This window comes from Panulirus ornatus, chromosome 16 (assembly GCF_036320965.1).
Source record: "Panulirus ornatus isolate Po-2019 chromosome 16, ASM3632096v1, whole genome shotgun sequence".
Classification (NCBI taxonomy): Eukaryota; Metazoa; Arthropoda; class Malacostraca; order Decapoda; family Palinuridae; genus Panulirus; species Panulirus ornatus.
In genome coordinates this window covers 17,585,730-17,598,319 of record NC_092239.1, presented here as the reverse complement: position 1 = coordinate 17,598,319, position 12,590 = coordinate 17,585,730, and the positions used below count along the sequence as shown (strand labels likewise).

At 44.6% G+C, this 12,590-nt stretch overlaps 1 protein-coding gene across 1 annotated transcript in view; it reads right to left on the bottom strand.

The window, feature by feature from the left end:
* Positions 1-12,590, bottom strand: part of LOC139753906 (carboxylic ester hydrolase-like) — a 41,763-nt gene that overhangs the window by 2,547 nt on the left and 26,626 nt on the right. The window contains exons 4-10 of the mRNA XM_071670864.1: positions 11,581-11,725; positions 5,818-6,003; positions 2,537-2,730; positions 2,077-2,227; positions 1,223-1,401; positions 988-1,084; positions 307-462 (exon numbers count right to left, since the gene is read on the bottom strand). Of these exons, the coding sequence (XP_071526965.1) occupies positions 307-462; positions 988-1,084; positions 1,223-1,401; positions 2,077-2,227; positions 2,537-2,730; positions 5,818-6,003; positions 11,581-11,725 (1,108 nt within the window). The remainder of the gene's footprint in view (positions 1-306; positions 463-987; positions 1,085-1,222; positions 1,402-2,076; positions 2,228-2,536; positions 2,731-5,817; positions 6,004-11,580; positions 11,726-12,590) is intronic.

Here is a 12,590-nt window from a genome sequence, read left to right as displayed (position 1 = left end):
TGTGCATCTGTGGTGAGAAGTCTTGTTCTTGTGTTTACGCTTAGTTAATGATAATGATGATTCCATAGTCAAACTCATTGTCTCACGTAAATTCACTCGCCCAGTTCATACGAAAACCCTTCACTTACGTTCTGGTACCATATGTTCTTCATGCACCTCTGATGAAAGACTTTATCAAGATCCTTTGGTACGTGAGGAATTAAAGGTTCTCTTCATAGCGCGAACTAACATGCTTTTGAAATATCAATCAAGCGGTCTGAACATCAACAACGACAACAACAGCAACAAAAGGTTTGCTTTACTTACAGTGTTTCCCAACTTGTACGTTCAGCAGGTCCGAGATGGAGTGTTGGCCGCGATGCATCAGCTGGAAGATGTAGGTGTTCCTGTCTGGGTTGGTGTTCCTGGCGTGGAGCCGTGCCGACAGGTCGTTGGGCACCCCGAAGACTGGTGTGTGTACAGCTGTGTGGTGGCAGAATAGGACGATGAGTCAGGTGAGGAAAAGCTCCACTTTGTTGGGATTATAGCAGTGATAAAGCCTAGGAGGTTGTGCCTCTGTTTGTATTTGTGTATGTATGTAACGGTTTACAACGTAAGTTTGGCTGTATCTACGACTTACGTAAATGAGGGTGTAGCATTTCAATTGTTTTTACATGTTAGGAATTTTTTGTTACAAGTGTAAATCAAAAGTGGAAACTGGAAATAGAAGAGGAAAAGTGTAATAGTGTTGTGCTCATAGAAGGCCGTGCGAATTGAAGTATGTGTTAGGATGGCATGTGTACCAGTATTGCAAACGCGATAATACGATCCTTGAATACGACGCACCACCATAAAACCCTTGGCAAGACTGTGACGCCGGAGACAGTATTTCAAAAAGGAAAACAAGAGTAATGTTAACTCGAGAGAAAAGACTGAATTATACTTTTTAGACACTGATGGAACGACACATCAGAGGAACCTCGTCAATAAATGAACAAAGGGACCCACACAAGGATGGTTGGTGGTGGAAGCCAACAGATTCGGCAAGAGGCTCCGGAGAAGACCAAAGGGAGGAGGCGCTAACAGTATACAGCATTTCCACAAACTGCAAGTGGACATTTACACAGTAGAACCCTGTAGAGTTCCTAGAACTCGTAGATCCATATGCTAAATGGGTGAAGCAGGAAGAACTGGATGCAATCGCGACAGCTAATACGCTGATCAAGTTCCGTAGGATCCTTACCTCCGTGACGTCGTCGCTGTGAGCAACGTCCACACTTGCCCCACCCAGGTAGTGGTCGAAGATCCGAGAGGCGATGGTGAGGGAGGTCTGCTTGTCCTCATAAAGTAAGAGGCTAATGGGTCCAATCTCGGTGAGGTTGTCTCTGAGCTGAGCCAGCATGTTTTCATTGTGGAACAGCACTACAAACACGAGGAGAAAAACGTACTTGAGACAGTGAGTTTAGCACTGAAAAGAGAAACATACTAAACACTCCTACAACACTTACAAGTAAGCGGGCTCAAACAGATTCTTCAGAAGTTATCAGGTGGAACTCTATTGAAAGGGAAGGCAAAGTGCATGAAGTTCTATGAAAATGCCGCGGCTCAGCTTTAGTAAGCAAGTTTATCAGATGAATCTAAAGAACTTTGTCTGTACCCGACTGAAAACGTTTGAGACTGAGCAAACTTTCTCAGGGAAGAATGGAGTCAGTATCAGAAGAAAGTCTGCATTGTGTTTGAACCCCTCGAACACAACGGTACAATCCGTGGTTATGATGACCCAGCCTTAGACCTGACAATTATGAGTCAAGGTCAGAGGTCACACAGGTCATACCTAAGAGTCGTACCCTTTTGTTTGAGGTTCTTACCGTCGTTCTCAAGGGGTTACTGAGTTTTACTCCCACGCACAAAGTTGTAGGAAGTGTGTACAGACATTAGTGCTACCCAAATTATTGTGTGTTGCTTCGTCTTCACGTTACCACAGCACTTTATACTATCACAATGTGAGTACGTCATGCACTAGTGTTAGACATGAATGTGTGTGGATGTTGGTTATGTGGTTTCTTTATTTGTGGCGGTGGTGATGGTATTCCTTGCCGTGTGTGATGAAGGATCCATCATGATCGTTGATGCCGGTGATGAGGTCGACCTTCGAGTGTCTGGCCTCGCTGATCAGCGTTGCGGGGTCGGAAGGCAGGAAGTCACCGTCTACGCGCGGCAGCAGCACCGCTGGCAGCAGGAACCATACCTGAGACAGGAGAGTCGTTGATCGTCGCATGCTGTCGATTCAGCCTTGTGACAATTGTATACAATATCCACTTTTAAACCTTGAACACGACAGCAAGACTCTTGAGCCTGACGGGTAAGACTCTTGGAAATTTGTCCAAAGATCGAGGCCATCTAACCCAAGAGTCGAACCATCACGTTCGAGGGTCATACCGTTGTGTTTAAGGATCCTGCTACTGTCATTCTCGCGGAGTTAAGATACACTAATCATGAGGGTTATTACGTTACAGTTGGATCAGCAGCTGAACCAAACAGATAGAGCAAGCCTTACAAAAGTCTGTGTAGGGACTATCGTCAGCTTCCGGATGTCCACCCGTTGGAGGCAGGAGAGGATTTGCCGGGAGTCGCTGGTATCGGGACAACCCAGCCTCTGGGCCCAGTCAATCGCCATCTTCCTGTGTCCCTCCGTCACAGCGAAGGGGCAGAGGGCCGTGCCCGATTGTAGGATGGCCCTAGAAAAGAGACCTGGAAAAGGGTTTGAGACCTCGGCTTATGGTTCAGGGGTTTGATCCCTTGAGCACGACGGTACGGCCCATGAACACGGTGCACGACCCTTGAGCCCAACGGAATGATCCTTGTTTATGAAGGCCTGGCTTTTGAGTTAACCCTTAGCGAGTCGGATGAGAAATCCTTCACCATCATACCCAGGAATCGTTGTATGGTGACGCTCAAGGATCGCACTCCTTCTACTCACTGTACTTCCTACCTTTGTGCTGAAGGATCGAACCATTGTGCTCAAGGATGGTACTGTCGTGCTCCAGGATCGTAAAGGATCGTGCCACTAAGATGCTTAAGGAACGTAACGTTCTGTTCAAGGATCGTAACAGTCGTGATCAACCATTATACTGTCAAGCTCAAGTTGTTGAGAAATATTCAGATCATCGGCTGGGTCATGATGTACGGCGTTACGTGGCAATGTCCAGTTAGTTCTTCATGGGTATGTAGGTCATCTGGAAGTATCAGTTCCTCGTGTATGTTTATCTGCTCAAGGAAACAGTACCTGATAAACTATAACTGTTTTTGAGAATCATTACAAAATCCGTGAAATATTATTTTTTTTTATTTTTCCACAGAATGTATAATCTAAAATTATATCCAGTTGCTCTAATGATGAAAATTTTTACGTCAAGTTTTAAAGTTGGGTTGCGGTATCCAGTGATGAGGACTGAATGTGATAATTACTGACCGTCCTCACAAGCTAGATCGTTGTTGTATATAAGTTGACTGGATTAAATTTTCGAAAGAGCAAAGGGAAGTGGTAATTTGAAGATGAAAGAAAATGAGATTTAGGGATCTGCATTTCTCACCTTAGACTTCAGTGTTTCTAGCTACACCTATCCTCACATAGCTGCTGTGTTTTTTATAGGATGTGCTCGTATGGCGTTAGGTCTTTGCTTCGTTTGCCTGATGCTGTAGATCAAGGCAAAAGTCACTGTTGCTGAGGGACTAAACCAGAGGGACAGTATGGTACTGTACCTAGATGATATATGGGGGAGAAAAGGATTACTGATCATACGACACCGGTCTAAATCTAGCGCCTCTACAGGTGTAGTTCAGAGAGATAGTGATGATCAAGGTCTGACCCCACTATCCCTGCTGGACGTACGGAGGGATTGTCAGATTGCACTTGCTTTTAGAACTGCCAAGCGTTCGGTGAACATCTCCTTGTCTGCACCTAAGACCACGAACGTGGAGTGAACGCCACCCACTCTGGTCTTCCGTTGCTAGTAATTTGGAGTCAGTCCAAAACACCTGTATGGTTATTTTGAACGGGTCAACAAGTAATAAGTAGTGGTGATGTGAGAAGGAGATGGAGTGAGTATTTTGAAGGTTTGTTGAATGTGTTAGATGATAGAGTGGCAGATATAGGGTGTTTTGGTCGAGATGGTGTGTGAAGTGAGAGGGTTAGGGAGAATGGTTTGGTAAACAGAGAAGAGGTAGTGAAAGCTTTGCGGAAGATGGAAGCCGGCAAGGCGGCGGGTTTGGATGGTATTGCAGTGAAATTTATTAAAAAAGGGGGTGACTGTGTTGTTAACTGGTTGATAAGGATATCTAATGTATGTATGGCTCATGGTGAAGTTCCTGAGGATTGGCGGAATGCATGCATAGTGCCATTGTACAAAGACAAAGGGGATAAAGGTGAGTGTTCAGATTACAGAGGTATATGTTTGTTAAGTATTTCTGGGAAATTATGTGGGAGTGTATTGATTGAGAGGGTGAAGGCATGTACAGCGCATCAGATTGGGGAAGAGCAGTGTGGTTTCAGAAGTGGTAGAGGATGTGGGGATCAGGTGTTTGCTTTGAAGAATGTATGTGAGAAATACTTTGAAAAACAAATGGATTTGTATGCAGTATTAACGGATCTGATAGACATGCTCTGTGGAAGGTATTAAGAATATATGGTGTGGGAGGCAAGTTGCTAGAAGCAGTGAAGAGCTTTTATCGAGGATGTAAGGCACGTGTACGAGTAGGAAGAGAGGAAAGTGATTGGTTCACAGTGACTCGGTTTACGGCAGGGGTGCGTGATGTCGCCATGGTTGTTTAATTTGTTTATGGATGGGGTTGTTAGGGAGGTAAATGCAAGAGTTTTGGAGAGAGGGGCAAGTATGCAGTCTGTTGTGGATGAGAGGGCTTAGGAAGTGAGTCAGCTGTTGTTCGCTGATGATACAGCGCTGGTGGCTGCTTCGGATGAGAAACTGCAGAAGCTGGTGACTGAGTTTGGTAAAGTGTGTGAAAGAAGAAAGCTGAGAGTAAATGTGAATAAGAGCAAGGTTATTAGGTACATTAGGGTTGAGGGACAAGTCAGTTGGGAGGTAAGTTTGAATAGAGAAAAACTGGAGGAAGTGAAGTGTTTTAGATGTCTGAGAGTGGCTTTGGTAGCGGATAGAACTATGGAAGTGGAAGTGAGTCACAGGGTGGGGGAGGAGGCGAAAGTTCTGGGAGCGTTGAAAAATTTGAAGGTGAGAACATTATCTCGGAAACCAAAAACAACCCCATCCATAAACAAATTAAACAACCATGGAGACATCACGCACCCCTGCCGCAGACCGGCATTCACTGAGAACCAATCACTTTCCTCTCTTCCTACACGTACACATGCCTTACATCCTTGATAAAAACTTTTCACTGCTTCTAACAACTTTCCTCCCACACCATATATTCTTAATACCTTTCACAGAGCATCTCTATCAACTCTATCATATTCTTTCTACAGATCCATAAATGCTGCATACAAATCCATTTGTTTTTCTAAGTATTTCTCACATACATTCTTCAAAGCAAACACATGGTTAAGAGAGGGTGCAACAAACATAGTAAATAAGAGGTAATGATACACACCCACCCACCCACCCACCCACCACACACACACACACACACACACACACACACACACACACACACACACACACACACACACACACGCGCGCGCGCGCGCCACACACACATACAAACACACACACGGTTGAATAGAGTACGTCATATTTATAATAAAATGAAATACTTTCTGTTTGCCTAACTCAAGTATAGTGCGGTAATGAAGCGGGCACCCACCTGCAGATTTTGGCGAGAGAACATGTAGGTGGGTATTGGAGGCACCAGCGCTCTCCCCGAAGAGGGTGACTCTGTCGGGGTCGCCGCCGAAGACATGGATATTCCTCTGGACCCAGCGGAGCGCCAAGGACTGGTCCTTCACGCCTAGGTTGCCCGGCATTATCGAGTCTTCCGTTGAGAGAAACCCTGCCGAAAGCTTAGGGGCATGACTAGGGTATACAGGTTTGTGTACATGGGGCGTATATGAGGCAGTCATGATTACGTGCTGTCTCGGCTGCCATGAGATTAAGACAGTGAGACAGTGCCTGTAGGAGTGAAGGTCACCGTGTAAGCTTTTAAGTGATTAGTGTGGTTGAAAAAAAAAATGGGAGGAGGAAGGAAAACATTCTTCCTGGCTTTCACCTGGTGTGGAAAAGATATGACCGATTACCAATGGAATATCCACAGAAATGTACGTCAATGCGTGGCTCATGAATTTCACATAAAGATAAAAGCCACTGTTGGTGATGCTTGTGAGAGAATGCACCGGGTACAACCACATCTGTCAAGACCATCAGTTATCTGGGCAGCAGTGTTTCAAAGTCTGATACGACCCCGATAAGTGAAGCTGTAATCTAAGGGGGAAATGAGGTTGAACAAATGCTGCTCACAAGTACTCTCACTCAAGGATAAAAAAAGACAGCGATTAAAAATGGAGCGCCGTCACGACCTCCCACTCTGTCTCCAGCCAGCGCTTGCCTCCCTCCCCTCACTCATTCGCCGTCCTGATCCACCCCTACTCCACTCGTACCTCTCCCCTGTTCCCCATCATAAGCGTCCACTACCTGCCCCGCCCCGCCCCGCCCCTCCTTCATCCCCTTCTGAACCTCATCATGTTCACCCTCTCCCTTCCTGCTACCTTCTCTCACCCCAAGTCCCCTCCCTACACCAAGGTCCCAAGACCCAGGGCCCTCTTCGCCTTAATCCCTTAAGCTCCTCCAAGTTTACGTCACACCTCAGTCACCACCCCACCTCAACCGCTCCCCTCCCGCTTCCTCATGTGCCTACTTCCTCCCTCCCACCCCTGTTGGCCCCACTTACGAGCACTCGCTCTGCAGTCCTCAGCGACTTGGAAGACATGAGTGACGATGATAGTTCCATGATTCTAGGAAATTCACTAATCAAAAATCTGGGTAAACACATGGCTGGGAACTCGGGGGCTAAGAGAACTTCTCACGTTTATCCTGGTACTAAAATTTCCCACAATAACCAAAAGGTAAAGGAAATTAAAGTACCAGTTATAAAGTCATGTTTAGTGGTTAATGTTGGGAACAGCGATATTCACCAAATGACTACTAATTTGGAGGGTGCTGTAGAGGTGATTGGCACAACGAGAGGCAGATCCGATAATAGTGATATGGTCGGCCCTCTTCCGTGAGAAAATGTAGGTAGCTGCGCCTTAAGCAGAGCATTAGGAGTAAGAGATAAACACTTGATAGAGAAATGTAAGGCTGGATAACCTGGTGTCCAAATTCTCAGAAGATCGGCAATGCTGTAATAACTGAAGAAGATAAGTTCACATTACAAGAGGATCTAGATAGAATAGCTGAGCGGTCAAGGAAATGGCAATTGCCATTTGCAGCACATAAATTTGTGTTGCGTGTGGCAAACCTCAACGAGAAATTCGATTATGGACAAGATATGGGACACCCTTAGTGTGAGGAACCTAGAGCATCCCAAGTGTGAGGGATCTAGGATACCCCTAGTGCGAGGATCTAGAACATCCCTAGTGTGAGGGATCTCGGATACCCCTAGTGTGAGGGATCTAGAACATCCTTAGTGTGAGGGATCTAGGATACCCCTAGTGTGAGGGACCTCGGATACCCCTAGTGTGAGGGACCTCGGATACCCCTAGTGTGAGGGATCTAGAACATCCCTAGAGTGAGGGATCTCGGATACCTCCTAGTGTGACGGATCTAGAACATCCTTAGTTTGAGAGATCTAGGATACCCCCAGTGTGAGGGATCTAGAACATCCTTAGTGTGAGGGATCTAGGATACCCCCAGTGTGAGGGATCTAGAACATCCTTAGTGTGAGGGATCTAGGATACCCCCAGTGTGAGGGATCTAGGGGCCAGTTTACAACACCCTCAGATTTTTCTAGCATTGTAACGAAGCAGCCAAGAAAGCAAATAGGGTATAATTATTTACTCACAGAGACTTTACATAGAAATGCCAAGATGTGACCCTGCAACTATACCTACAGTAAGTCTAGTTATGCCCCACCTCAAACATGTAGTGCAGTTCTGGGCTCTCCACCTCAGTGATGGTCTTAAATTGGAAGGAAGGAGCACAACGTAGAGCAATACATTCCTTCGTTACGCAGTACACCATATAAGCTCAGAATGACAGAATTGAATTCATTCTTTATAAGCAAGAAGCGGCTCCAAGGCAAGTCATCATAATGTTTTAAAGTACTTAAGGGATTCAGCCATGTCGATATGGAAAATTTCTCAGCTGTCGCACCTGTACTACCAACGAGAGAAAATGGACTAGAACTTAAGAGATCACCGATGCGGTCTGGATTGCTGGAAATATTACTTTACCAACGACATTATGGACGCGCGAAATAAGTTATCAGAACGTGTTGTTCAGAGCAACATTGTTGATATTTTCAAGATGGCGGGTGATCGACGCCTGTCACTCTTCGGCACTGAATAAATCGCTTCCAGTTATCATAACGGGTTGGTATATCATGCTTACCTTCTCGGCCGCTCATCGTGCCTTTACCACGCTGCGGTGATGTATCGAAACTGATTGACCCGTGTAGCCTGCTGAAAGGAACCAGAAGGAAATACTGTATGATCTTTACACATAATGATTACCTTAGTACTATTTTCTATCTTTATACAAAATGAAGGAAGGGATGCATGTCTCTGGTGATGTGATTCAATACATTTTCAAGTTCCTTCTGATTTCTGTCCTTCCTGTAAAAAAAAAATCCTTCGGCCATGTGCGTCCTGCGAGGTATTTTTTTTTTTACCTGTTTCCCGTCTGGCGTGTTACCGGGGAGTGGGGAGAGAGCCTTTGCTTTGTCATACTTCATGTCTACTACTTTAAGAGGATTGCATCTTGTTCAGTAGTGCTAAGGACGAACTGCCTCTCCTGGACCTTGGACCTTTGTGGACTGTTTATCTGTGTAACTCTACGTAACTCTCTCTCTCTCTCTCTCTCTCTCTCTCTCTCTCTCTCTCTCTCTCTCTATATATATATATATATATATATATATATATATATATATATATATATATATATATATATATATATACAGTAGTTACAGTGATGCGCATGATCTACATATTTGGGTAATAATTACGAGGAAAAATGGAACACACACACACACACACATACACTTCTTTGCCGTTTCCTGCGTTTGCGAGGCAGCGGCAGGAACAGACGAAGAAAGGCCGCATTTGCTCACATCCATTCGTTGGCTATCACGTGAAGTGCACCGAAACCACTCCCCCATCCACAACTGCGCCTCACAGACCTTTCCATGATTTCCCCGCTTCACATGCCATGGTTCAGTCCATAGACAGCACGTCAATCCTTGTATACCACATTATTCTATTTATCTCTGTCCAGTACGAGCCTTTTATCTACCTGTATGTTGAAGCCCCGATCACCCAGAATCTTTTTCATTCCATCCTTCCATCTCCAGTTTGGTCTCCCCTTTTTTCTTGTTCCATCCGCTTCTAACACACACATCCTCTTTGTCACTTCTCCTATCTCATTCTCTGCATGTGTCCACATCACTTCAGCATGCCCTCTTCAACTCTCTCAACCACACTCTTCTTACTACCACACCTCTCTCTTACTCTTTTAATACTTACTCGATCAACCCACGCCACAGCACAAGCTGACTTTAGATATTCAATTTCTAATACCTCCACTCTCCTCCACACATCTTCAATTCCATACAACATTATTGGGAGTACTGTATCTTCAAACATACCCATATTCACCTTCCCAGATAACGGCCTCTCTTTCCACACATTCTTCAGTGCTCCCAGAACCTTTGCTCCCTCTCCCACCCTGTGACTAAATTCCGCTTCCATGGTTTCATTCCCTGCTGTGTCCACTCATAGGTATCGAAAGCACTCCACTTCCTCCAGAAGTTTCTGTAGTTAAACTCGCCGCACAACAAACCTGTCCCTCTGCTTTAGTAACTTTGCCCGTATTTGCATTCACCCCGTGATATTGCCAGGCAGTTAGAATTTGTTTCGATTCGTGCTGTTTTCAATTCTGGCCTGATATTTTTGCGATTCAGTGCATGGACTTTTTTTCCATGGATAAATGAATGCATCATACGTTTTTTTTCTAGATTTACATACAATTAGTTTTCAGTCTGGTGATTTTTTGTTTGACACCTTCTCAGGTTGACATATTTCATCATCTAGGATATATATTTATTCGTCTGTTTCATTTTTGAGTGGGAGGTAGTATAAAGGTAGCTGGCAGTTTGCACGAATAACTTTTGCATTCTTCGAAAGTTTCCTTATATTACTAGCGCAGATTATGGTTATAATGCTGGGCTGCTGAGGTTTTTCTCTCTAATTAGGCTGAAAAAGCATGTTCATAGGTGTTACAGTGCACTACAGGATGTCCTTCAGTTGGCATGTTTCATGAGTCTTGATTTTGAAATGCATTTCTTTCCAAACAAAATGGCAGGGGGGAACCAACATGCCCGATTCGTGGTCATCTGGATGAAACGAGAATTAAAGTGTGAGGAAAAAGAATTTGGAAGAAATTAACGAGGGCACCTCAGGTGTTTGTAGACCTGATCCTTTGTGAATGGGAAGATTATAGAACAGGGTTCGCAGACGAAAAAAAAGGAGAGGTCTCCGCAGATTGTTTGTTCGAATATAAGTAGATTACTGCATTGCCACTCCCTCATACTTTATAGGTCAGAATAAAGAGGGGAAACAAGTTCAGTGTGAGTAAAGGAAAGAGGGGAGAGAGTGATCTGGGGTATGCCGGCTTAAAAGTGTTAAGGGTTAGGGACTGAAGAATAAGGTCATTCATAGAGAAGAAAGAGGATAGGCGAGAGGACAGAACCCTGAGGAAGGCCACTGTTGACAGGATGAAAGGGAGTCGTCCCATCTCCGACGGTTGCGATGGGACAACCAGCAAGAAAGGTATGCGCCAGGAAACAGAGAGAAGCAGAAAAGCTTAAGGAAGGAGACTGAGAAAGGAGAGACTTGCCACACCCCGTCAAATGCCTTGGAGATGTCGAGTGTCATGGCAAAAGATTCACCAAAATTACGTAGAGAGAAGGACTAGAGGTGAGTCACATCGGAGAGATCACCAGTAGACGTTGTATTACGAAAACTCTATTGGTGATCTAAGAGAAGGGAATAAGATTCTAAGTGCTTAAGGAAGCAGAAGTTAAGGCGAGTCTCATAGACTGGAGATAACAGTAGTAAGAGCAAAGGTGTAATACTTGAAAGGGATAGAATGGTCTCATTTCTTAGGGGTGGGTTTCTCCAAGACATGCCTCCAAAAGGGGAAAGACCGTGGACAGAGACGGTATAGGCGAGCAAGGATCACACCTACTTCAGATGGCCTCTCCTTTAGGACACTACAGGGGAAGTCATGTGGCCCATATAACTCATTGTGCTTTTTGCAGTGCGTCACCAGTTTGGATTGATCATTTTCTGACGCGTCAACGGAACACGGTAATTGAGGCAACCCCTAGACCAGGATGACCCGTTGGTTGACTTACCTACAGTGCCAAGCCTATACTGGGGCACGACCAGGACGACCCGCTGGTTGAGGAGGGTGTAAGGTGGGTACAATCTTGCTGAGCCCCAGAAGCTCCCTCCTCCGTGGAGGAAGACCATGACCGGCAGCCTGCCCTCCACACTGGCCTGCGCCACCACACCAACATAAACAAAGTGTTGAACAAAGGAAAAATGTAATAGACGGTCGCATCTCACTATTGCATTCAGCAGCACTGTTGGAGAAAGCAGACGTGTTCCTCACTGGGAAAGAAATACATTAGGTATATAATGTTAAGGTGAATAGATAAAGAAATACGTCTGTCAATGACAAGACTGAAATAGTGAAATACCGGATGAAAGTATTGCAAGAGGTGACATGGTGCGCGTGATCTACTTAGTATATGCAAAAATCCACAGAAAATGAAACACATGTTTCGAATTGCATTTAAGTGTAATGATCGCATCGTTATGGGAGATACAAGAAGGAAACAGGAGACATAGAACTGCCAGTTGATGTACAAAGAAGAGGCGTAGCTAAGACGTTGTTGGTAAACAAGCGTTAACGGATGGCGGTGTTCGGGTTAGTGTTTCCTGGTCTGGCATCATGCCTGTCTTAAAATTTTGACAAGAAAGGGAACTGTTTAAAAATTTTGCCTACACCAAAGCTATCCAATTTGTATAAACTTTTTATAATGTTAATGTTACAATTCTTTGTGTATTTCCCAATAGAAGATTCAATTATATTTCTCATGGTAAAGGAGTGACAGTTAATAACTGAATTGACATTACTCCAGTCAATACAGCGGTCATAATTTTTAACGTGAAACAAAACATTTGATTCATGTCCTGTTCTCATACTATATCTATGTTGCTCAAGATCCTTATGTTGCTAAAGATCCTTACAAATCTGCGTAACAATTTTTACAGGGTATTCTGTAGACAGTCTGCAGAATTTTCTGATGAGTTCCTGATTAAGATATTCTTTATGGTTTTGTTATTGCTGAGGGCTACA